The sequence below is a fragment of the Psammomys obesus genome, unplaced genomic scaffold (assembly GCF_907164565.1).
Source record: "Psammomys obesus unplaced genomic scaffold, mPsaObe1.curated_primary_1811, whole genome shotgun sequence".
NCBI lineage: Eukaryota > Metazoa > Chordata > Mammalia > Rodentia > Muridae > Psammomys > Psammomys obesus.
In genome coordinates, this window is record NW_026596069.1 from 11237166 (window position 1) to 11263932 (window position 26767).

The window sequence follows — 26767 nt, forward strand, 5'->3', positions numbered from 1 at the left end:
CTTTCTTTCTTTCTTTCTTTCTTTCTTTCTTTCTTTCTTTCTTTCTTTCTTTCTTTCTGCTTCTTTTTATTTTTATTTTTTTATTAATTATAGTTTATTCACTTTGTATTCCCCGTAGCTCCCTCCCTCCTCCCTTCCCAATCTCACCCTCCCTCCCCCTTCTCCACCTATGTCCCTCCCCAAGTCCACTAATAGGGGAGGTTGTCCTTCCCTTCCTTCTGATCCTAGCCTATCAGGTCTCATCAGGACTGGCAGCATTGTCTTCCTCTGTGGCCTGATAAGGCTGCCTCCCCCTCAGAGGGAGGTGATCAAAGAGCAGGCCAATCATTTCATGTCAGAGACAGTCCTTGTTCCCATTACTATGGAACCCATTTGGAAACTGAGCTGCCATGGGCTACATCTGTGCAGGGGTTCTAGGTTATCTCCATGAATGGTCCTTGGTTGGAGTATCAGTCTCAGAAAAGACCCCTGTGCCCAGATTTTTTTGGTTCTGTTGTTCTCCTTGTGGAGCTCCTGTCCTCTCCAGAAACCTGTTTCTTAAGGACTAGGTGAGACTGCAAAGCACCAACTTCATGGGAAATAGAAAGCCTGACTCATAATAAATGCTTAGCAAAGTTTGCTCTATTGTTTTTCTTCTAAGATGGAGAACATAACCACAATCAAAGACTGTGACTACGGATAACAGGAATACAAGGTTTTGGACATAGTAAGTTAAATGAAATATATTAGAATGGCTTTTTACCTGTTTATTTTACCACTTAAAAGACAATTATTAGGGGCTGGTGAAATGATTCAATGGGTAAAGGCACTTGCTGCCAAGTCTGATGACCCAAGCTCAATCCCCAGGAATTACAGAGGAGTCTGATGCTTCTCTGATTAAGGAGAAAACTGATGTACACAAGTCATTCTTTAACTGACCACACATTCTCCACTCAACAAATAAATATAATAAAAGAAAACTTAAAAATAGAATACAGCTGTTAGAAAAAAAATAGATATAAAGTTTCCCATTCCCCACCCCAGCAGAACACTTGAGTGAATAGTGAAGGCAGTTAGTTGCATGGCAGGCACACACAGTTAATTTTTCCCTATGGAGTCTGGCTTTGCACACCTCCCTCCAGTCTGCCACCAAGACGATTTCTTACTATATTACTTGAATGTTCATAATTAGAGAAGGTGAGCATCTTAAGACTCCAGGAATTGGTTCAAACTCTAATTATGTGACAGCAAACAGCAGCGTTAGGAAACACAAAAGCATATCTCAAAAAACAAAGCAGGAAGCTACAGGAAACATAAAGAAAGTATGATACGAGATGACCACTTAATAGAAGAGAAAGACCAGAAGTTAGCAGCTGCAGCAGCAGCTCAGTGGGAGGGGCTAAGGAAACTGTGGGAGGGGCTGGGGAATACTGTGGGAGGAAGGAGCAGCATACTGGCTGTTCTCCAGGGAGAGAGTCCAGCATTTGCTTCACCTTGCAGGCCAGAAAAACCATACTGGATGATGGGGTGAGCACACAGATCCTGATAGACTGTAGTTCTAAAAGCTGCATTAGTAGTTACCTTAAAACCAAAGCTCTCTTTAGTTCACACGGGTGATGTTTTCTTTTCCATCTCACTTAATTGTTTGTTCTCATTAAGTCAGGGGTCAGACATTTAGTTTAGCCATAGTGGCTCTATATCTGAGTGAGTCCATGCAACACAGCAAAAGATAAGCCGTGGGACACAGTCAATAAGTTGTGTCCTTCTCCCTGAGTTAATCACACACCGGCCTTGCTGCAGGCCAAGCTACCTGTTTTCTGTCTGAGAGTCTCCTCCCTTGTCCTTGGTGAGGATGGGCGAATCTTCGAAGTCGTAGGAGAAGAGGTGGAAGGGGCTGTGGGGCACGTAGGGCAGCTTGTCTATGGTTGGAGACGCCCTCGGTGTGGTGGAGGGCCGAGTAGCCAAGCCAGGACTGGGAGGTGGCAAGAGAGCAGACCGGCTGGCCTCAGACCCAGAGGTCCCACAAAGAGCAGGGGTGCGTGCTGCTGCGCTGGCTGGAAGCGACCTTCCCTGGGAGGTGGCACTTGAGGTCGTGTGGAGTGCAGAACTCTCGGGAACAGCATCCTTCCCAGGGCAGCTCTGCAGGGAGGTAGAGCTGGCCTCGCTGTTGGACCGGAAAGGCCAGGCGGAGAAAGAGAAAAGAGGAACAGAGATTTGAGAGAGGGGGAGCAAAGGTTAGGAGAAAGAGAAGGACGCATTATCAAACCTATGTGGTAGCCTCACACTTCCAGCCCTGTGATGCTTGAGACACAAGAAGAGTCCATCAGCAGAAACATCTGGGCCACCTGAGGGGTTAGAGATTCAGAGAGCAAAGAAGCACCTCTCACACAATGTGGCTTCTGGACAGACAGAGGGGCCAGGAGATTTGCTATGCCCTACAGGTTCTTCTCAGCCCACTTTCTGTATCCTCCCCATTTCCTCTTCAGGGCACACTGGTTGGCACCTGAAATTTCTCATTTTAAACTTCATGTTTTGGTTACAAAGGGGATTCGTCCTCCTGCTGAAAAGTGTGTGCTACAGTGGCAGCTTTCAGAGCCCTTTCCAGTGCAGGTACAGATGTGAGAATGGGGAAAGCGAGCAATGTACCATGCCAGAGAGGCGATGACATAAGGAAGACAAATTCTGCCTGTTTCTCCTTTTCCAGGGCCTAGCACTAAATCTTGAACATCTAGACTCCTTCAGGCAGGCCCATAGCTATAGTTACATACTGTCATCCCCAAATAGGGCCATCATGGGGAATGGTATATACACTTATTAACTTGATTGTGGCATGATACAGGATGTCGACACACAAAATTATTATGCGGCTGCCTTAACTATACGCAGTGCTTGTCAAAGAAATCACTTTTAAATTTTAAAAAAATCCATCTTTAGAGGACTGGAATTAGACACTTGACATTTATAATGTAAGAACCTACATGAAATTTCATTTCTCAAAACCACAGTCCTGTCTTCGAGACAGGCAGTCATGCAGGTTTGGGAATAGAAGGTAACTGCGCCCTTTCTCGGGTCACACTCAGAGTTCATCACCTGTTTGCACAGGTAACAGGGGTGGCACTGCAGAGCACCCTTCCCAGACAGCCCTCCCATGTATTCTGTAGGAGTGGAAACTTTGGGTTCAAGATTTTCGGGGCGAGACAGAACACAATAGTCGAGCACATCCAAAGTCATTGCAGTGTACTCGCCGAGTCTACACAATCCCCGTGGCTCGTTTTCATGCTAAGGTGGGACCTCGAAACTTAGCCCTGTCCCAGGTCCCCTGCTGACGCACCACTTCCCACAAGTCTGGCACACCACGGGCCAGGGCCCTTTTCTGATGATCCTCCTTCCTCTCTCCTTTTAAACTGTGTGGCTAGTTCTCCACCATCAGCTCATTCCACTCTTCTCTCTATGCTGGCTGGCTTCTTTGCAGGCCTTCCCAAGGGGGAAGGGTAAGGAACCCCCATTTTGTCAGTTTCCAGAGGATTCTATAGTACTTAGGAACAAGAGGGTAATCTAGTATTGAATGAGGATCTTTTTATATATAAAGAATAAGACAGATGACTCGTCTTGCTTAAGTATCCCCTGAACTCTGAAGTTGACAAGGGAAACATTTCGCTCTAACTTAACACCGCTCTCCCAGTGAAAATATCGACTGCACTGTCAATCAATTAAATTAGGAAAATTATTCAAAACCATTTTTGAATAGTGGGAGAAGAAATTGCTTGTGGGAATACTTGCTTTATAAATAAATTATTTGTGAGAAGCGTCTATAAAATTTAAGGCATCTGTGAGATGCCCGTATCTGCTAACAATGAGCCAGGATAGAGTGGGCTTTACTGAGATGAGCAGATGATAGCAAACTCTCTGAAAGGCTGTAGACTTACGTTGGGTGTCCTGGGTGTGAATGTGAATACAGGGATGTTTCTATGCTATAGAGAATGAAAACTATTCCCTTCCATGTGTACAAAATGATATTTGAATAGTTAACAAAGCAGTTACATATTAGCTAATATTGAACTAGCAAAATTAAGAAAGGAATGTGTAGAATTCTTACTATGACCCTTTCTGGAAAGATCTGAAACCTCCTTAGTAAAAATGATCCTTTCTAATCACCATCAATTTGGTTGAGTAAACACCTTGATGATAGAGAGAGGAGTGTTCAGAAAACCAAGTAGGTGATCCCATAAATAGTGGTCATGGTCAAAAAACAGGATTTGAGTACAAAGTGCAGGCTTCAGATTAAAGTGTGTTTGGGGATATTTCTACAAAAGTAGCCATTAAGTAGCTTATGCACAAGGAAGTGATGGGTTACCCTTGTGAGCTGGTAAGGACAGGAGATCAGAAAGAAGTGGTAACAGCAAATAGTCCATGAGGAAGGAGCCTCTGGATCTTGGGATGAGCCTAGGTGGATCCAGCCCTCAGTACCTGTCTTTGCCCTGACATTGGGCATCGTCCTCTCTCTCCTCCTCTGAATTAGGCTCCGTGACTGGCTGTTCTTCTTCCTCCTCCTCCTCCTCATCCCTGAGACAAGGCCAGAAAAAAAAAAAAAAAACGCACAGAAACAAGATGGAAAAGCAAGATGGAAATCACAGACAGGACAACAAAGCACACAGAAACCCATCTGGGAGGAAGAAGAAGGGGCCTCTCGGTCTGTCAGGATGGCCCAGGTGGTTCTAAGAAAAGGAAACTTCAGTAGGGGAAGAAGATGTCGTAACCCAGAAGAGGAGGACTTCTTGTCACCATGGTTGAACGCCATTACCCTGAACCCTGCACACATGACTCACAGAAGCTTCTGGCATCGGAAGGACCTTCTGCGTAGCTTATCCCACTTCACTGAATCACCCAGTAAATGCTTTTAGTGATAGCCAGCTCCTGCTGTAACCACAGAATTTGCAAGTCTTCATCACTGAGAGGCTGGCAAATTTGGTATTGTCTAACCTACATGGTGGCTGGCACACAGGTCCAGAAGCATACTTTCTCTGTTTCAGTGGGTGTTTGTAGGAACCAGACTCACTCCCAGCTCAAGGACATATTCTGTGTAACCTCTGAATTTTTTTTTTTTTCAGATATTGACTCACTATGGAGATAGTTTGAGCCTGGAGCTCTCTGTAACTTCTTTTCCACCACTGCACCGCAAGGAACATCCAATTGCTGGACATGGTGGTACTTGCCTAAGTCCCAGCACTCAAGAGGCAAAGGAAAGTTCCATATAGTGAGTTCCCTGCCAGCCAGAGGTATATATTAAGATCTTGTCTCAAGTAAAACAACTCCATCAAAATACACACAGAAGAGAAAAGGATAGGAATAGAGAGGAAAGCAGTCCTCTGTCAATTTTAACACCTGTATCTAACAGCTCTCACCAATTGAAGATGTTTTGAACTTTTGTTCCCCAACTGATGGTGCTAACTGGGAAAGCCTGACTTACTGCTCACTGGGGAGGGACAGGCTTGGAAGGTAACTGTAGAACACAGACCCTGGTAACTGCTATATTTTCTACATTGTCATCTGCAGTGTTGTGAAAAAAATTTCATTTTCTCCTTGAACTTTCCCACACAATTTGGAATTATGAGTATAATTATGTTTCCCTGACATTTATGTCTTGTGAATCCTCTCTTTCCTCTGTGTATTGTTTTTTGATTTGCTTTGTGAGGTCTTTTTATGAATAAAATTCTTAATAAGATCCAGTTCATCTTTTTTCTGGTAGCTAACGCTTTTTTGTGTTTTGTATAATATTATTCTTTTTCTTTTATCAAGACTTCATTCTGTCAAATAATTTTCATTCATTTGTTAAGATGATCATATAATTTCCCCCCCCCCTTTTTTTTGAAAAAAAAAAAAAAAGTATCAACAAAACCTGCAAAGACTGGTATTTTAAAACTTTCAGCCAACCTTAAACTATAAACCTCACTGTTATAATGTGTTTGTGGCAGATCAGCTATGGCAGAAAGAAAGACCAGAGAACTGATACAGTCACACTCACGGGGATGTGTCCCTGTCTCTGTGTCACAAGGACAGACAGAGACCAATGGGCAGCGGAGCAGCAGCCCTCTTTCAGTGCCAGAGGCAAGCACGGTCCATCTGCCCTGCCAAGCTTGCACAGCCAGTCGACACTCACACCCCAGGACTCACTGGTGGTTTGTTTCTCCTTCCCCTGCTGCCCCAGCATCAAGGTTACTACCCACAGTCATTAGCTAGCTGTCCTCGTCCCTCAGCTTGACCACGAGTTTGCTGGAGATGTGACTTCTGGTCTGCCCTGAGTTCAGTCTATCTTGACAGTCCATGGGCTTCTTTGTCACAAAGCACTGAGCCTCTCTTCCAAAATAAGCTGATTCTGTGCACACTCACAGATCAGGGATAGGCAGGGGGATCCTGATGCCAGGCTGCTTATGTGTGCCCTCTACTCCAACCACTTCTGATCAACATGACTGTGGGCCTCATTTTCCTTGTTCCTACAGGTAGAGGCAGTGAACTGCCTAAGAGAGTTGTGTTGTCAAGGAAAAGCACATGGAAAAGTTTTGAGTAAACAGGTTAGAACTATTAGCCATCACCGCCTCATCATCACTGGTCATCATCACTATCTTCATTGTAATTTCCTCCTCCTCCTCCTCCTCCTCCTCCTCCTCCTCCTCCTCCTCTCGTCTTCTCTTTCTCCGAGCCCTCTGAGGAAAACACTAAGCTCCTCTACTGATGAAGACTCAGAAGTGCTAGATTCCCAAAGGGAGGGTGCACAGCACGCTCCAAAGCACCCTTCCCTGCTACCAGCAGGAAGCTCCCATCTATGTCCGCTCTGTCCTTTGATCCCTTTCCCCCTGATATTGGAAGGTAACTACCCCGACAAAAAATGCCAGGCTGCATCCTTAAATCCCACAACCAGTCATTACACAGCATGTGAGTGATGGAGCTTTGCAATCACAGTGACAGGACAGGGCAAAAGGCGGGTGGCACATTGACAAACTGGGGTGGTCCATTTCTATGGGAAAAGCGCTGGCTTTGTCCCATGATACCACAGTGTGGAGAAGGTATTATCTCTCCTCTGGCCTTGGACTACCTACGCCGATTTGATTTAGTTTCATTAGGCCTATGATGAAATAACCAAACCAAACGATTTATGATTCTGTGCTAATAATGTTAAAAGCTGAGGAGGTGATTCAGATCAGTTTGCTTTTTTGAGCTGGATTTCTCCTGCAGCATAGCCATTCATGGTTGAACCTATTTTGCTGAGGCATTCTGGACATTTGGCCTCTAGCTTTCAAATGCTTCTATGGGGATTTTTCTTGGCTTTTGCTTTAAAACACTCTATATTCCAGGATGGTCTTGGATTCATGACAATCTCTAGCCTCAGCTTCCCAGGTGCTGGGATGATGAATGTGAACCATGACACACAGCTTGATTTTGCTTTGTTTCAACTGATGAGGAGTTACTTATAGGTACTAGCTTGCTATGAATATATATGTATTTTCCTTTATAGTAAAAATAATCCCATATTTGTACCCACCTCACCCTCACTCATACTGGAAAAGCCAGAGGCCTGCAGCCTGTTCAGTCCTGCAGGGCATAGCTTCCATCATAGTCAATTTTAACTTACTCAAATTTCCATCACAGGGTAATGATGTCTTTTAGATTCCAAAAGCACGAACCGAGAGGACAATGAATGTTGTCAAGTTATTTCCAAAGCACAGTGCAAACTTTCAGGACAAGGGTGAGCAAAACCAGATTAACTTATATATATATATCAGGTGTGCATGTATGAAGATGGCATAAAGAACCCTCTTGTTTTGCATGACAACTAAAACAAACATATATTAACTGCACACCTAAAGGTACAAAGTATAACTGTAAAAGTGGGGGAAATTGTCACAGCTGACGAACTCATGAAATTCCATTTTAACCTGTGAGTTGAGGGGCAGTATTGCTACCACAGTGAGACACCATTTCATTCCTACCATGCAAACCATCTGACAATGCTACATGCTGAAGACAATGTAGGCCACCTCCTGTAAACACATGTTCACAGGATACTAAGAGTCTACACTGCTATATCCTTAGGGAGACATTCTGGACCAAGATGACCCCTCTCAACCCAAAGCACACTTCTCCATTTCGTGAGACATTTCTAGTTGTCCTAGCTGTGTGGATGAGAAGATACTGGCAACTAGTGGGCAGAAATAAAGGATGCTACAGTGTCTAGGACAGTCCCCAACAAGGAACAATTAGACCCAAGATGTTCACAGTGCCAAAGTTGAAGACTCTTCCCTCAGGATCCTCAGATTTTTGAATATGAGGAAGAACCGAATGATGTTTTCAGCAGCATTGTTTGTAACTGTACAACTCTAGAAATGACCAAAACGTCCACCAAGAGGGAAAGAAAATTAATGTACTATGATAAAGTCCTATAGAGACAATAGATAAGGTACAGAGTCCCATGATAACAGAGTCCATCGGAAACATGATGTGCACTGAGGAAAACAAGTTGGGAGAGTAGCACACAGCATGACACATATTTTTATCAACTGAAAAAAAAAGCAAGTTTGAATAATACATTGCTTAGTTACACATCTGTTTGTCATAATTTGTCAAAATTGTGGAAATCAGAACAATCCACCAGACAATGGCAAACACACAGATCAGCCTGTCACCCCAGGCCCAAAGGTTCTAGGGCAAGGGGTACACAGATAGATGTCAGTTAAGAGTATGTACTTGAGTCCAAGTACAGCTGGCAGTCTGAAAAGCAGCAGAGATACGTGCACAGCTGCCACACTTGCAGATGGCCATGCCATGTCACGATGTCAAAAGGTTGGGTACTCTCCTGCCAGCTTTTCAGGTAGGTCACAGTTTAGCCAATGTGCTTCATGTTAATAAACACTATAGAAAATAAACCAGACTAGAACCACAGGCTGGCGATGACAAAGCCTCATGAACCAGGATGATGACTATTCTAGTTCCGTACAACTGGGACATCTTGTATCATAATTAGATGAAAAACATTTCATTGAAATACTATGCTGAGCTTAAGACAAAGAAAGGGCTCCCTCGGGCTTGGTTCTCATGGTTTTGCATTAACAAATGCTTAGGCTGTAGTTTCCGCTTGGCCTCTGTGACTCTCGCTTTCTCTTAACGTTAAGGTTGTTTCTAGGATACCCGGGGCTCAAGCCTGCAAATTTCCAATTAATGTTCTTAATCAGTTACAACAAATATCTGACCAAGTGTTCTGGTGATGTAATTTGAAAATAGAGTTTGCCAAATGAAATAAAAGTTCCCTCAAAAGATCTGTACCAGCCAAGTGAGTGAAAGACATCTGACAGAGTCTAGCTGCTGCTCCAGCGTTTCCATGGTGACAACCCAAAGTTAGACAGGGAAAGTATTTACTGTCCCTGCAACATGCAGCACTCAGAAAGAGCATAGAGCACAGCTCAGGAATCCCAAGTATAACCAAGAAGCTGGCCGACTGGCTGGCACCTCAAGGCAAGAGTCTTTATTTTGCTATTTTGATTAGAGCTAAACACTAATGATTCCAGCACATTCCTGTTGAAAAAAAAAATGGGGTCTTGTAATCTGGCTAAATTCAATCTACAGAGTATAAACATTGACAGGAAGAAACACAATTAGTAGCTGGGGCTGCAGATCTGCTCAGGTATAAACAGATTAGTCCAGTGACAGCAACAGGCCAGGAGCTGCTTTTCTTTCTTTTGTATATGCCTTCCTTGATTTTCTGTTAATAAAGAACATTTCTCTCAGCCACAGTTGCCAGATCATTGTTTCAAATGCACCTGAGAGGTCCAAGAGAACAACCCAAAGGAAGGTAAATTGCAGTTTTCCAAGCACTTCCAGAAGGTAGCCAGCAGTGTTCCAGGCTGCTGGCCTCAGAGGACCTGATCAGGTATGGCTTCAGTCTGTCTAAAACCATCATCCACCCAGGGCCCTCTCTACTATCACACCTAAAAGAACGTGTCACAGCCAAATAGGAAGCTCTGTTTTTGGCCTGTGTCGCCGAGGGGATGAAACATGTGGCAATGATGCTTCCTTCTACCATGGATGTAATCACACATCTGAGGTGAGCCTTCTCTGCGCAAGCATGCTTTTAGGTCAAACACAGGTTGAGCGTACTTCACCTGAGAGTGTAAACTCTGATACCCACAAAACCTGAAAAACCCTGAGGGATGGCAACTCATTTTAAGTGAAAATTCCAAGCCTGGCCTCAGATGGGAGATTTTGATCAACACACAGGTGCTAAAACTGTCTTCAAGCTAGGAATATGAGGTAGACGCAAAACTTAAGTGGGCTTCATGCTTAGGCTTGGGTCAGATGCCTAAGATGGCTCAAAGCATTTTGGGTAAAGAGAAGCAGCTTCTCTGATGGGATTCTCCTGTGTTTTCTACTGTTTCAGGTTTCCCACCAATGAGGAATGTGTTTATGAAGAGGCATGAAATTATCATGTCTCTTAGATACGCACAAGACAAAGTGTTGTGTTTAGAAGGCGATACCAAGTACAGCTACAACAAAGAAGCTCCAAAGTGCTTTGGAGCTACAGTGTACGGTAAGATCTGTTCAATTTGTGACCCCATTTGATTCTACAACTAATTGCCCTTTCACATGCTTTGGATTTAACATTCCACAATCAACTTCTAATATGATAATCATGCAGATTGGTGTGTAGAGATAAACCCCAAATCCTACGTTTCAGCCAGGCTTCTTCCCAGAAACCTCATTTCTGTTTTCTATTCTATCCCCAGTTATGCCCACAAAATTGCCAGTGGTAACCACTGGAGTTGTTTGGCTTGCAGTTGCTTTCTCCATTATTGTCCATCTGCTGGTGGAGATGTCTACAAGAAAGGAGCTGTCTATAAAAAGGAGGTAGCAGGAGGATTTAAAAAAAGGAGAAGAAAAGAAAGAGCCAGATCTATCCATAAAGATCATCATAAAGATGGGGGAGGGAGAGACAAATACAGAGGGGAAAGACACAGAGAAAGAAGCTAAGTCTATATTAAAAGATGCTGCAAGGCCAAGTGAGTGAACTTCAAGATTATGTAGAGGTAAAACGTTCCAGACCAGAGCCAAATTATCTTGGACTATTTTCAGTCTCTTTGAAAGTTATGTACTAATCACCCCCGTGTCTGACCTAACACCCCTGTGGCCATCAAACTCTTACAATGCATTCTTAGTAGACCACTAAAATATTACCAGCCTCAAAGCTAATACTGTCACCAGAGAGCGTCTGAAACCCATTACAGAGGTCATTCTCTTTACTAATATATTTGGTGAACATTTTGATTTATGACCTTCTCGGCACTGTAAGTAATAAAATCTCATGATCACTTTCATGGAGGAACCTAGTATTTGGGGAATCTAAAGTTGTGTCCTGGGCCAGAGTCACTTATATTTGGCTCCAGGATGATCTGTCTATCTTACTCACTTTGCTATGAGAACTGTTTTTGCGTTGACATACTCAAGGAATTCTTGATGATCAATCTTAATTTTCAGCAAGAATGAGAAATGCTTCAGAAATTGGTGAGCCCCACCTCTGGTTGTGTGCACCGAGAGTTTCCAGAGAGAATTAGCCGAATGGGGAAAACCTGCACACAGACTGTGGGTGCCACCATCCTCTAGGCTAGAGGCTCAGATGGAATAACAAGTTGGAAAAAAGAAGCCCAGCCAGGGCAGGAATTTTCTCTTTGCTTCCTGTTCAAACATGAGGTAAGACACTCTGCTCTAGCATACCTTGGGGCCATGAAGGACAGAACCCCCTGAGATCCTGAGCCTGAATTTTTCCTCCTTTAAATGCTTTGACTTGGATGTTTGCACGTTGCTGAGTCTCACCACATCTTGCACACTCACAGATGTTACTGCAACTCATTCTAGTGCTAATGTGTCTCCTGGGGAATCAAGCGACAAGGCTACCAGCTCTTTTCCCAACATGACTCTCCAGGATCAGTGGCCGCCTCACCTAGTGATTCATGCCCTTGAGAGGTGTTTGAAAACACAGATGTTAAGGTCTTACTTTTAAACTTAAATCCTAGGGTTGGGATTCAGCATGGGATATTGAAGGGCTCAGAAATACTGCCCTAGGTCCAAACTACCACTGTTTTCCAGTAGTTTTGTCTGAATAGCTTTTCACCTAGGCTCCCATTTCTACTCTCCCTCACCCCCAACCCAATCCCTCTCGGGCAGATGGGCATTGCTTCAAATATGCATGGCTAGCATGGCTGAACTCACATGCCAAATAATTACCAGGCTTCATGTTATGAGTTCCAAGGCCTTACATGACCCAACCCGCTTACCAGATGAGCTCATTCCAATTCCTGCCTCCTCTATCTCCCTCCATATTCTACAGTCTTGCCCCTCCGGCTGCCTACAGGACACTCATGCACACTAAAACCTCTACTCCATTTCCCACTGAACATGCTGTCTCTGTGGCCTGAAGAGCTCTTCTTATTCTCATCCATCAATACTTATCCATTCTTGGACCAGTCTTATCCCATTACGTGTAATCTACACAATTACATAGGTTCCTTTTAACAGTGGTTCTTTGCTGTTACAAGTGATACTTGTAACGGCTGTCCCTGCACACTTCTTCAAGTTATCCCCAAGAGCCCCAAGTTATCCTGTTTCTGCCTTGCCCCTCTTCCACACAGCTGACTGTTCCCCTTCGAAAGTAGGCATGAGAAAGTCAGAGTCTAGTAATAAGTGCATACGATTTGGGATGGTGTTAAACATTCTTTTATAATACTATAAAAGGTGTTATAGTATCTCTAGGTCACCAAACTAGGTCAGTCACTGAAAGCAAAGCTCAGAACATGTGCTGCTACCAAGGCTGCTCTGGAAAAGCAGGAAGTGTCTCTAGTTGGAGGCACCTTGCTTATCTGTTTAGTGATGAAAGCTCTTATGGCTGTGGATAACTCCAGGAACACAAACAATATGAGGTTAGAGGTAATGGATCATCATCTTCTTCTGATTTTATGATTTAAATTATTTCACCCTCAAACAAGAAGGCCAATTTGCAAAGCTGGTTATAAATTTAAGAATGGGGAAAAAGAAAATGGCTTCTTGAGTCTTGCAAGCATTTGCTTCCCTTACAGGAGCCTGCCCATGGCATGCAGCCATGACACTCTCTGATCCCCCTCCTTGCCCTGTCCTGTCCATGGATCTGTGGGGGAGAAATGCCAGCATGCAGCAGGCCTGGACTGGCCACTTCCTCCAGAGGGCTCATCTCTAGTCACCTTTTAATCTCATGTTTATAAAACCAAAACCGCATGGCAGGAGCAAAGATCTCAGGAATGAAATGATGTCTCTGGGGCAATGTGGATTCTGTAACCAAGTCTTCCCAAAGTTCCTAGAATTGCCTCTGGCCCTTCTCTGAGTCACTGTGTCTTTGGGAAGCAGTTTTTTAAAGGATAATCAAAGTCATTCATCATCCAAAAGGCACCCAGGACCCCTGAGATCTGAAGAACAGGGGCGGGAAGCCCTGCTCTGTTGTTGTCCTTTGTCGTCTCTCTGAAGTCACTTACTGAGTTTTTAGTTAGCCTCTATGCTGGCTGCCTTTACATAAGACAGTTTACATAGTTCACCTTTTTCCTGGTCTCGTTAGTACCTCCATTCACAGAAGAGGAACAGAGGCACTGAGATGTTAAGGACAGTGCCCAGGGTTGCCTGGCAATAAACTGAGGTTAAACCCAGGGAGCCCAACACTAGCATCACGGTCCTAACAGTTATGATATGGTATCTCTGCTCAGGATAACAGCTGGAGAAATGCCTCTCTAATAACTGGATAGAGCCACTTGTTCTTCCTTCCTCCCCCCAACTGAATAATAGCAGCTCTTCTGCCTGCTCACAGGCATATGCAGCCCAGCAGCTCACCTCTCCTCTCCTGCCCATTGTTCTTTTTCGTCTCAATAATATGGCACAACCACCAGGAAGTCAAGAGATGCAATAGATATCCATGACACCATGAGGTATACCTGGACCACCGTTATGGCCAATGTCAATTCTGAGAAGTCTCTCATAATTACAGCCTCATTTTGAAATTAAAAAAAAAAAAGTTTTCAGCATGAGAATGGTGTTTCTGTCATTGCCATCTTTTTTTGAGCATACAGAGTGACGGTGTAGCCTAAGGCTAGGTCTGTTCTCTTCAGACCCTCATGAACCCTTGCCCAACACTTCCTCAGCATCTCCTGTGTTCAGTAGTGACTTATCTTTTGCTCTCACATTTAGCCTCTTGGACTTGTATCTTCAGGCCTTCATTAGTCCAGAATTACCACCAAGTTCTTTCCATATAGCCCTTTCTTTATCTTTTTCCCCTATCCTTCTCTCCCTGCCCCCCCCCCTTCAGTGTCTTACTCTGCAGTCCCAGATGGCTGGCTCTAAACTCTCAGAGATACTTCTTCCTCTGCTTCTCAAGTACCAGATGAATGTGTATGGTTCACCATGCCCAGTCTAATCACAGCGCCTAGGAGGCAAGACTGAAACGGCCCCATCCATGACTGGATCCAATCAACCAGCAACTCCTGGACGAGCCCTGCTCTCCTTCAAAAGACGCATCAGGAACCACATGTCCTCATGTCACACCATGATGGATCACCTCAGCAAGCAAAGCAGCAGCAAAGGCTGTGGGGAACACACGTTCCATACAGGTCAAAGGGGAGCAAGCTCAACCCTTCACCAACCAAATCAAAGACTGAGCAGTGACATCAGTCAGGCCTTCCCTCTACCCCACACCTGAATAGCTTGTCTCCTTGAGAACCACTCATGCTTGAAGATGAGCACGTTAAAGGGTCCCTGACTGGGAAAAGCGGGTGGTAGTCTCATTGGTATCCGTTCATAAGATGATGGTCCAGCGCTTTCTTTCCCGGGGATTTATCTCTGTTTCCTCTTAGTTTACTTTTCCTGGGTTAAAGCCTCAGCTTCACCATTCAGCTGTATATATTTGGCTTCTATGGGTGCCTGTCCATGACTAGGGATTTCTATTGCTAGGTCTCTTAAACACACCACACCTAGAGGTTACCGAGTGACCAGGATCCCGCTTTACTGGGTGTTTGGGGAGCAACCTCACACAGTGAGCTTGAGTCTCAGTTCTATAAATCCTGCTCTTCTAGACCTCATAACCTCCCCCCAATTCCCATCCTCCCCACAGTTCTACTTCCAGCTGCTCTGATAGCATCCTAGCTTTCCACAACCTCCTCACCTGATCCAGTTCTCCCCAGTACTCCAGAGAGTCCTCATTGGAAGACCCATCCAACACACGAACATCCACATGTTCGCACATACATACATACCGAAAACACACACCACACATACCACACCCCCCCTCCCACACACACACCACACATGCACACTCTCTCACCAGTGTTTCCATTTGAAAATCACTGCTGGCTCTGTGTGGTTTTAAGGATCAATGTCTACCAATTTCCTCAGAATCTAGAAAGCTGCACATATATATATATATATATATATATATATATATATATATATATATATATATATATATATGCTGGCAAAGAGTGAACTCCTGAAGAATTGACAATCTAGTCATAGTAAGTTTTCCAAAAGGCAGGAACTTTACAGTTTGACTTCTTCCTCCAGCCCCAGTGCCTCCCTTTTTAATCATTACCCCTTTCCTAGCTCCTTATTTATTGATCCCATCCTTGTGTCCTCTAGCCCACCATTTGCTAGAGCTTACTCCGGAAGGGCCTTGGACATCTCCGCGCCCCTGGCTGCCATCCAGCAATAGTTACTTCGGGAGGTCACAGGCCTATTATTGCATCTCATTCATAGCAAATCACTTACCATCAGATAAACCGTCCCAAGTAGCTACTTGCTGCTCATGGTACCAGTGGTGGTTAATATGGTTGTTGTGAAATCCTTTAGCAAGTTTATGCTGGAACATAAAATATTCTCTCCAGTTCATGTCCATATTTATTTAACAATTACCTTCTTTAATAGAACAGTATCCAGGGAAGCTTTGGGGCATGAAGTGGCTAACAAAACCCCCACCCAACTAAGTGCTCATTTTTTGCTGTCTATCCTAACTTTCCTACCACCCTCTTAAAGAGATATCATCATTAAGAGCCCACCTGAGGCTGAGGCCAAGGCTATGAGCACACTCTGCTCTTGACCACCACATCTGTTCCTTACTGCACTGGCCAAGCCCAGCTGTAGTAGCCAGCCTTAATAGGTCACCTGAGCCAAAGATTTTATTAGCATAAAATGCTATATAACCTCTACTTGTTTCGTAGTACACCTTTTCCTTGTAAACAGATTGCTTATCTCCAACTCCTTCCAAGAGATAGGTCAACTTCATTACTCTGCTGCAGACCCCACAGGTAACCACTGAACGAATCCTGTATGTAACTCTGGCAACAGAACTCGTGGACAAGTCCTGTCCTAAAAGTTAAGCAACCAAATATATCTCCTCCTCATCAAAATATAGGAAGATGAGCTCACTGGTCTAGTGGGCTCCGTAATTAGGTTCCCCATTTGCCCACTGTTTCCTGTGTCTGGTGGAGTGATGCCAATGCCCTCCCCCACTTTATAGGAGTGCAGTGAACATCCCCTCCAATCTCCTCCCTGTGTTCCCACCCACAGGCTCACCTTGAGGCCTGGCTCCCCTCCTCCCACCACCCACTGGGTCACTAAGCGGCGTGCACTGACTATGAGATGCTAAAGCATTAGGATAACTTAGAGCCCGCTTCTCCCAGGCTCTAATTACTGAGAGTCAGCCAAGGCGTCCTTTCTATGGTGGCTCTCTTCTCTGCACCTTCCTTTCTCCATCTCTGCCAGAATGGCTGGTTAGTCACTGTCCGCTAGGAAGGCTTGCTTCAGAATTAGTGCCTTCAGAAGTCCTTCTCTGAAACCCAATCAGTGCCCATTCAAGAGAAAAGCAAACTAAATGACAACTTCGATATCAAAAGCAATAAACAATATAGCTCTTTAAGATCACCAAGCTCAAGGAATCATTTGCCTTGAATGGCTTTTCTTCCTCAGAGAATCTAATTCACCCCCACTCTAAACTAAAACATTGCCCCCTCAAACACATTCTAGCCCAAAAAAGAGCATTGCCAGTCATCTTTGACTGGGTACAAGCTCTAAACTGTGACGGCCTGAGTTCCAAACCAGCAGTGCCACTGGTCAGCAGTGTGACCTAGGGTAAGTTCCTTGTCTCTCTGTGCTTTAGTTTCCTTTCCTATTACATACATAAATAAAATAAAAGACACTATAGCTTTCTCCATGGAAATTACAACACATGAGAAACTGTTTAGCAAATCAGACAGCACACAGCAAAGTGCCTCCTAAGTGCTACCCTGCTGTTCTTTGTTCATTTGGAGGAACCCTTTGTCTTCCCAAGTCCACTGCTGTCTGGGTACCATTCAGAATCACCTTGGAGCTGAGCCTAAGATAGACATGTCTAAGCTTGGGGGAGGGGAGTAGTTCAGAGCCTGACTTTCCTGCCACAGCCTTACAACAACTTGCATAGGGCCACTGCTTTATAGTAGGGACCAGAGAGCATCTCAACAGTGCTGACAGCTGCATTGAAAAGCTTTGTTGAGCACATAACCACCCAACAGTCAATGGGCAGCTAATGGTTGCTGGGAGATCTTTCTTTTCCGTGGTGTAGCTGCCTGTAAGTTTCTCCTGTAAGTAACACAAATTAAACTCACTGGCTCTTTAAGCTGCACTTAGGTGGAATTACTTGATTCTGTCTTCAGTGCCCTATCTGAGGTGAGATGTTTGTTTTCATCTCGTCAAAAACTCACAAAATAGTCTGTGTTTTTTTATCCTCATCTCCCAATTCCACCTGCACACCTCTGGCTTTGGGAACTTATATTCCTATCCCACCACAGGATCATGATACCTAGCCTCAGACTAGCATACCTCTGTTATATAAGTATATTGTTGTATTGCCAATTTATTTCACGCAAGTTGTCACATCCCATGATGTCAATGTGATAGACTCAAAGCTGATTAGAGCTGGCTTGTTCAGTTACTGGTTGATTCATGAGAGTTAGTCAAGCCTGTCCCTAACCAAATTCGGCATTATTTGCTGAGCATTTGAAGAGTGAAAATTTGCTAAGCAGAGATAAAACAAACACTAGAAGAAGGGTTATGCTGTTACCTACATAAGCCAGAGTAACCAGGGTTAAGATGTTAAACATCTCCATTCTTGTTAAAAAATGGTGCCTCTCTGATAGCTGTCAAATGCCACTGAAATCTTTATACCAGGAATATCATGTACAGACCTGAGTTTTTAAAAGATTCATGGTGTTTTCTGAATAAGGTTAATGTTGATCCAAAGTTTGGTATGTGACATTTGAGGCAGGTACACAGAGTTCCACGTTCTTAAAAAGGAAAAAAAAAAAAAAAAAAGCTACCTTGTTCATTCCTGGAAGAATCCCAGGAAGGATCTGAAAAAACTCAAGCCAATTGCTTGAGCCTGCTAAGGCATGGTCCCAGAAACACACAGTGCAGAAAAGCTAATTTTTCAGTGAGGACTTCCCTATGCATGATGGGACAACATTCTTGGACTCTTCCTACCACATGCCTGCAGTACCCTAGGACCAGCAGTGATGACCAAAAACATATCCAGGTGTTCCTTGACTGGCAAAGTCATTCCTGGTTGAGAACTAATTCTGTAGGCATCACAGAAATAAGCTTCTCTTGCCATAACCTCCCTAAATGCCACATCTTCCCTGAATATATCATTAGCCCTTTTCCTTCCAACAAGCTCTATAAACCCCTTCCCCAACTTACCATCCACCCTTCTCCAACTTCCGCTGTATCACAGGAATTTATAATCAACAAGATCTTCATAATCTCTTCATGGAATTTTCCTCCTAGGATCTCATATATCCCAAGCTGTCCTCAACTTTCTGTGTAGCTCAGGATGACCCTGACCTATCAATCTGCCTGTCTCCATACCTGAGTGCCAGGACTACAGATGTGTACTACCACATCTGGCCTATGTGATGCCGGGAATTAACCCCAGAATTTGTGTATGCTAGGCTCATGTCTACCAGCTAAGCCACATCATCACAGCTTCCTTTTACTTTCTTGTTCTAACCCCAACTATAAGACCACAGTCTTCTCATATGGTGTGATGGGTTTCCCTCTCCTTGCTCACATTTTTCTCATTGGCAATTTCAGCTCATTTCCTCCCAGTTCTCTAAAAATATCTGGCCCCTGAGAACAGTAGTTAGTAAAATACAACCAGTGAATTCAATCTGGCCTAAAATCTTTTTTGAGAGCCTGGGCATTAGTATATAAGTTACATTTTTAATGGTTGAAAAAAAAAAAACTTGGGAGATTAGTATTCCATGACATATAAAATTTACATGACGGCCAGCCATCACTGCCCTTCAGTGCACATGGCACAGGCTGTACTTTCCATTCCCCAGCCAGCTGTCATTGTGCACAACTTGCTAGGTCACTCTTCCGTGCTCTGAAAATATACACATGACTGAGAGCTAGGTAGTACCATGCAAGCACCAGCTGACTTAGTGAAGTTCAGAATGACCTCTGGAGAGTGGAATGTTGTGTGCACCTCAATGGGATGGAATTTGGATTGCATACTACATGTCCTGTGCAATGGTTCGGACCAGAAACACTGGACGACAGACCAGAAGGAGAGCTGATTGAACAGGGACTTATTTAGGGAGGCACGTAAAGATCAGAGACTGTCCTAAGAAGCAGGAAATATATGACTAGAATGGGGTGCTCATGATGAAAAAAAAAATGGCCCCAGCCTGTATGTATACTCCACTGGGTTACTGCTTTAGGCTAGATAAATGTCAAGAATGTTTTAGTCCTAGGCATGACTATACTTGATACCAATGTGAGTCAGCCAGACTGCTGAGGTTTGGGCGTTTTGTTCATTTTTTTCTAATTAAATGACCCCAAATAATTTTCTTAGCAGTAAGTGAAAATGCTTTGACTTTTCTTCTTATAACCATAGTTGCAAAAATTAACTACAGAGATGAAATTCATTGCAGTGTACACATCATATAAAAAATTCCAGGTAACCGATAATCATAAGCTCTGTCTTATTTGGCCAATGGCCAGTGTAAAAGCCATGCACAGTAATATGGGTTTCAGGGTCACATTAGTATTACAAAAATGATAGCAATAATCTCACAGGCTTGTGTTTGTAAGGAAGCTTGATGTGGTGTCCTACTCAACTCTTTTTGAACATTTATATTTACCTCAGTAAAGGCATGCCTACATGAAGACCAGTTCTCATTCTAAAAAGCCTGAAGTGTAGCTCTTGTTCCATGCATGTGACTGGCATTTGTCCTACCTTCCAAGAAGGCCTTTATGAGGACTAAACTCAAATGATACAAGCAGAGAGTTCCACACACATTTCCAGCGACGTGCATTCCTCTCTAACCTCTCACTTTCCTCCTGTCTTTTCCAATGTGGTGGGATCACTTGTAGCACAGGAGAATACAATCCAGCCTCTGAGTTCTCCTATGTGGCATCTACAGGAACCCTGAGACAAACATGCACCAAATATGTCCAGGGAATTCACAGCCTTCCTGGGCCTCTGGGGGAGGGGACATAGCGGACTGTTTGGTTCTGAAGCACCACTTGGAGTACGCAGATGTTGGCAGGTGCCTCTGCTAAGCACACGAGGACCATTTATCATTTTCTCTCTTGCCATCTTCTCTGCCATTGCACTCTTGCCTTGATGAGATGAAAACCGCACCATCACCATGCCACCCTAGATTCCCTCCAACAGGCTTTACGGACAAAATTATTTCAATGTTACGGGCTGTACGATGTTCTCTTTTCAGGTTCGTACTTTTCATTTACATTCGTTTACCTAATTTTTTTGCAGTACTAAGGCTCAAACTCAGAGCCTCACATGTGGTTGGCAAATACTCTGCACTGAGCTACACCCTGTATCTCTTTAATGTTTTCTACCTCTACAAACTGGAGAGTACTTTCCCCAAATGCTACTAAATCTTACATTAAAGAAATAATGTCAGCACAACAAACTGTGCATACTCTGAAAAGAACAAAACAAGCATTGTTTAGAGCAGTGTTTCCGTGTCCTCTTTCCAACCCTAAATCCAATTTCTGCTGAGCCCAGAACTTGAAGACTATGAACTGCTCTCAGGATGGTCCCATGCACCGCAATCATCTTTGACAACTTACCAAAAAAAAAAAAATGGAGTCGCTCAGCTGTCACTTAAACACACAACATTAGGACCTTTGAAAAGCAGAAGAGGAAGAACAAGGCCAGAAACAAGCATGACACAATGAGACAGAGTGAAGAATTAGCAAGGCCAATGAGGCTCACCTCACTCCTGCCCTCAGCATCTTCACTGGTTTTAAACAGTTTTCAGCTACTGTAGACATTTCCCTCAACCTCCTCTGAATTAATACCCCAATGTGCTAGCTAGCTAGGGCAGTGCAGGGAAAGTGCTTCAGGTACACTGTGGTCCAGCCCTGGATGAGTTTCTGGGTCACAAAATGCAATGCTCACAATGAATCTTCCCAACCTTTATTCAGAAGTTTGGGGCTTTCACCAGAACAGAGCTGGTCACATGGACTCAGAAAACAGGACCTCTGGGGCCATCACCTAGAAAGAGACCATGGGTGCTGCACATGGCTTTCAAACCAGGTCTGCCTGCTTCTTGGTTAACAGGCATACAAAGATGTGGCCTGCTGAGAGCTCATGTGACTCCATGAGCACCAGGCTGCTTGAGCTACACACATCTTGGTGATGGAGATGGTGGGTTATTCTCTTGGGAGGAACCCATTCATTCTCGATGACTGACTTTCTAAAGGTGGTCCAGTATATTCTGAGTTATTTTCTCCTTTCATGCAGTTACATAATCTAAATTCGACTCCCAGACGGTGGAGCCACTGCTACTGACAAGAACCTGGCTTGCATCCAACCCCAGCAGCAAATGAACGGGGAGGTCAACCTCTGTGGCCCATTTTTCCAGTGACCGAACAGCATCCACATGCAGCAGGTATCAGGGCCTGAGAAGCCAAGCCATCCTTATATTGTACCTGTTTTCCCCAGAATCATTCCCGGTTCCCACAGGTACAGTTTAAGCTTCCTTTTTTGGACCTGGACAATTTCTTATGAGCCTATGGGTTCCTCTATTTCTTTCTATTTACCTTATTTTCTTTATGTTAGCTTAGATAGGAGGTTTATAAAGATAAAGATGATACTTTTTGTTGTATACATGTATATCTATTTTTGTACCTTTGATCCATAGTGGACACTCAATAAAAATGTCTACTGAGTATCTTTTTTTTTTTTTTTTGTCTACTGAGTATCTAAATGATGAAAATGAATATGTGAATATAAAGAGGTGTCTTTAAATTTACACATATTTATTCTACATATGTAAATCCAATCTGTGTATGGCTGGCTACATTATCTCAAGAGCCATCCTCTCTTGCATTTCTCTGGTGATATAGCATTTATTTTTTTTCTTTTTCATTTTTTTAATTAATTAATTCAACTTACATCTTGGTCATAGGCCTCTCCTTCCTCTCCTCCCAGTTCTGCCCTCCCTCCTGCATCCCCCTCTTTTATTCCTTGGAATAGGGGAGACACCTCCCCAGACACCCCAGCTCATCACGATTCACCTGAGGATTGATTCACATGAGGACTGAGTTTACCTTCCTCCCCTGTGACCTGGTAGGCCATGGTTTTGTATTTTGGGTTTTGTCATTTTGTAAAATACTAGGTGAGTGTGGTAAAGTCAAGTTTGTGCTTGCCATGAGGAGCAGCTTAAGTGGAAGTTCCCTGAGGGAGGTATGGTTTAGTGGTAGAGGGAAGGCAGGAAGCAAGGCCAGGAGGTCCTACCGTTTAGTGGGGAGGGAATCATGGTCAGTACATGTGACCCACAGCCTTTCCCTTCTTCCCAGCAGTACTCCCTTCCCACCACTGGGGTTAAGCTTACTTTTCACAGAGATCTCGAACTTGGCTGGGTTTGATGGCAGGAACCGACTGGGAGCAGGGACTGGTGGGAGCTGACAGTGGACTCTTGATATTCTGGATCGAATGTCTACGGCTCCTTCTGCGGTCAAGGCCCTGGTGCTCACCCATGCTGCCACCAGAACACACGCTGGCCCTCCTTCGGTCACGGTGCCCACTCGGGGGTGGCTCAGCTGTCTCATCTCCATCCTCATGCCTGAGTGCCACCTGAAAAAACAGAGTGTATCAGGCGAGTCAACTTGATAGCTTATCTCAGGCCTTGATTGTGACTTTATGTCACCTGTGATTAGATTTAAAGCTGCTTTTTGTTTGTTCTTTTCCCACATTGCAGGCTTTGGCAATGTGGTCACCTCAAAGTGACCCCTACCTGTGTTTAGAAATAAAGCTCAGTATATTTATCCTATCACCAAGGACCATGTATGGATATAACCTAGAACCCCTGCTCGGATATAGCCCATGGTAGCTCAGTGTCCAAATGGGTTCTCTAATAAGGGGAACAGGGACTATTTCTGACATGAACTCAATGGTGAGCTCTTCCACTCCCCTCCCACGAGGGAAGAGCAGCCTGGCTAGGCCACAGAAAAGGACATTGCAGCCAGTCCTGAGGAGACTTGATAAGCTAGGGTCAGATGGAGGGGGAGGAGGACCTCCCCTGTTAGTGGACTTGGAAAGGGGCAGGGAGAAGATGAGGGAGGGAGGGTGGGATTGGAAGGGAATGAGGAAGGGGGCTACAGCTGGGATACAAAATAAATAACCTGTGATTAATATAAAAAATAAAAATATAACTAATAATAAAAATTAAAAAAAAAATAATGTAAGCGCTCAGCTGCTGTTCCAGTGCTATGTCTGCTTGCCTGCTGGCATTCTCTCCACCATGATGGTCATGGACTCTAACCCTCCGGAAACTTGAGCCCCAAATTAAATACTTTCTTTAAAAAAAAAAAAAAAAAGAAGTCAAGCTCAATCTGTGATTGTGCAGTGCCTGTCACTATGCATTTTGTGGATCAAATGGATATAGAGGAGACAATTAGAGAGACAAACACCCACACCCTGACATTCGGGAAGCAGGGAGCCAAGCTGCTCACTCATCGTAGCCAAGATGCAGAGAGTGCCACAGAGAAGATCTTGTCTTAAAAGACCTTTCCCATTGGCCTACTTCTTCCACCTGGACTCTGCCTTGTAGTTTCTGCTACCACTTAACACTGTGACCAGATTATGTGTCCATCAGTGGCTTAAATCATTATGTTAAAGACCAGATCACCTCTTAGTGACTAGAATCACATGACCCACTGAAAGACACTTCCTATGCAAATCAACACTAATTCGGACCTCACACCCACATTTTCTCTTGCCTGACCTTCATCATTCTCTGCCCTCCCATGAAGAACTCTCCAACTGCGGAAGGCAGAGGCTTTTCTGAGGCCTCCTGGGTTCCACACCTGAACATTCCTGAGCTGCTTTCCCCAGAGAGGGTGCTCAGAGAAAGAACAGGCGAAGGCCACGGGCACTAGGAGAACAGGAGCTGGCTTCCCTGTTAGTCTTTCTGAGAGGCTTTCTACAGCAAGTATGTGCTGTGTGATTCCAGAAGCCTACTTGATAGCTGCTATGCTCCCAGGGAACTGTCAGGGCCTGGTGTGACCCTGACATATACTGCAACCACCCTCACCCAACAGCAGAGGCAGGTGGATCTTTGTGAGGGTGAGGCCAACGTGGCCTACATAGTGAGTTCTAGGACAGCCAGGGATACAGAAAGTCCCTGTCTCTAAATACACACACACACACACACACACACACACACACACACACACAGAGAGAGAGAGAGAGAGAGAAAGAGACAGAGAGAGACACACACACACAGAGAGAGAGAGATTCTTTAGGGCTGGTGAGATGGCTCAGTGTAGGCAATGAGTCTAAGAACTTGAGTTCAAAAGCCTAGAAAGCCATGCACAAAACATCCTAAAATTTTTTAAATAAATTTTTCCTCTTAAAAATTGATACATATTTATACAGAGAACTGACTGATGCTTTTTGCCACTTCAGGCTCTACAGGGAAAACCTGGGCCAGTTAGCCCCATATCCTTTTCTTTCTGCCTGTTATCAAAGGTTACATCATGCAGATCTGTGTGGTTCCTTCTGCAGAGGCCTTGCACATCCAGCTCTGATTGTCCTCCACACTAAGTGATACTGTAAAACAGCGGTTCTCAGCCTTCCTAATGCCATGTCCCCCTTTAATAAATACATGTCATGTCGTGGTGATGCCCAACCATAAAGTTATTTTCATTGCTACTTCATAACTGTTAATTTTACTCCTCTTATAAACCGTAATGTAAATGTCTGTGTTTGCCAATGGTCTTATGCAACCCCAATGAAAGAGTCATTTGCTCCTCCCCCCATAAGGTGTCATGGCCCACAGGTTGAGAACTGCCGCTTTAAAGCTTTCTGGGTCCATTAGATGCTAATATCCATCCTGCTCCTTGGCCTCTCACTACTTGCCACCATGGGCTTTGCTCATCCTGCATTTCATATCATCATCTAGTTTGGTTTTCATGCATCTTGCCTGTAAATCTAGACTGCAAAGAGAGAACTTCCTTTGGTGTTGAGCAGACCTTTGTGTGCAAGCTGGCTCTGCCAGTGAGGAACTAGGTGTAACCTGTGGCAAACCACACACTCTGTGGTGCCTCTGTAAGAATGCCTGGCCTTGTGAGGCTACCAAGAATGGGGAGGTCTCTGTGGATGGTCCTCAAGCAGTGATGCCCTCCTCTGACTCAAGCACAGAGGAAGTGGTCGGGAAGGTCCCAAACTCTTTCACTGCACAGAACCACTAGGTTTGACAACCTGCAGCCCCGCTGCACCAGGCTCAACTAAGCCTGTTGGACAAAGCAGCTGTAGAGTCACATGGGCCCATGCATGCCCACATGTCTAAGTTTTCTGGTTTTGATGAGGTTCACAACTTAATTATGCCCAGTGAGAAAACAGTGGGATAAGAGAAGCTAGAGATCTGAGAAGGTTGTATGGTTTCACATCTCGGGACAGGAAAGCAGACTTCTGCAAAAAGCAATGGCTTGACATTTTCACATGGTGTGTTCCTCTGACAGGGAGTGCCTAGCTAAGGTAAGCAGCTCAGCCACTCGCATCAAGGTTCAGGGGAGCCTATCAGTGCCCAAGACATACAGCTGATGAACAACAGGCCACCTCCCTTCGCCCTTCACCCTCCTTTACTCCTAACCCCAACTTTTAGATAAGATGCATTTAGTGTGACCTATCTAAGTGACAGAAATATTCCGTAACCAGTGCTCAGATACATGAAAGTGATTTGAAAATCTTCTGGTCATTTTATTCTCCATACAATTCATTCTCAGACACAGTGTTAAAAGGCTCGGGGCAAGAACTGATGAGTTCACCTAGGGCTCATCTTTGCAAATTCTCACTGGAAATTCCCTTTCTTAGGAGTCCTGTCAGGAAGCATGAGTATTAAAAATGAAGCTCAATGTGTGCTGAGTGACAGCTCTCATCTCAGCTTTAAAACTCTTAGCGGCACTGTGTAGGCAAGTTTGAGAACGAGAGCACCATGCCAGTGGCGGGGTTTCTGAGTATTTCTCATCTGTTCTTCCCCCATTTCAGACAGAACGCTATTAGACCATGTGAACTCCCCCTGACCTAAGTGTTGACTCTGTTTCTTATTAAAGCACACATTTCCAGTGATATGAGTGGGCCAGGAGCACAGTTCAGATAGTTCTAATTCCTCGTCTAACCTCAAAGTTCCGACTAGCAAGTGACATTCCACTCGCAGTGCCTTCCCGA

At 44.3% G+C, this 26767-nt stretch overlaps 1 protein-coding gene across 5 annotated transcripts in view; it reads right to left on the reverse strand.

Annotated features, from left to right (window-relative positions):
- The window catches only part of Fhod3 (formin homology 2 domain containing 3), a 410013-nt gene that overhangs the window by 100910 nt on the left and 282336 nt on the right, over positions 1 to 26767 (reverse strand). For 2 of the 5 annotated variants that reach the window (XM_055625620.1, XM_055625619.1), the window contains exons 10-12: positions 22932 to 23173; positions 4447 to 4542; positions 1790 to 2143 (exon numbers count right to left, since the gene is read on the reverse strand). In XM_055625620.1, the coding sequence (XP_055481595.1) occupies positions 1790 to 2143; positions 4447 to 4542; positions 22932 to 23173 (692 nt within the window). The remainder of the gene's footprint in view (positions 1 to 1789; positions 2144 to 4446; positions 4543 to 22931; positions 23174 to 26767) is intronic. The other 3 variants (XM_055625623.1, XM_055625622.1, XM_055625621.1) reach the window with 2 other exon arrangements.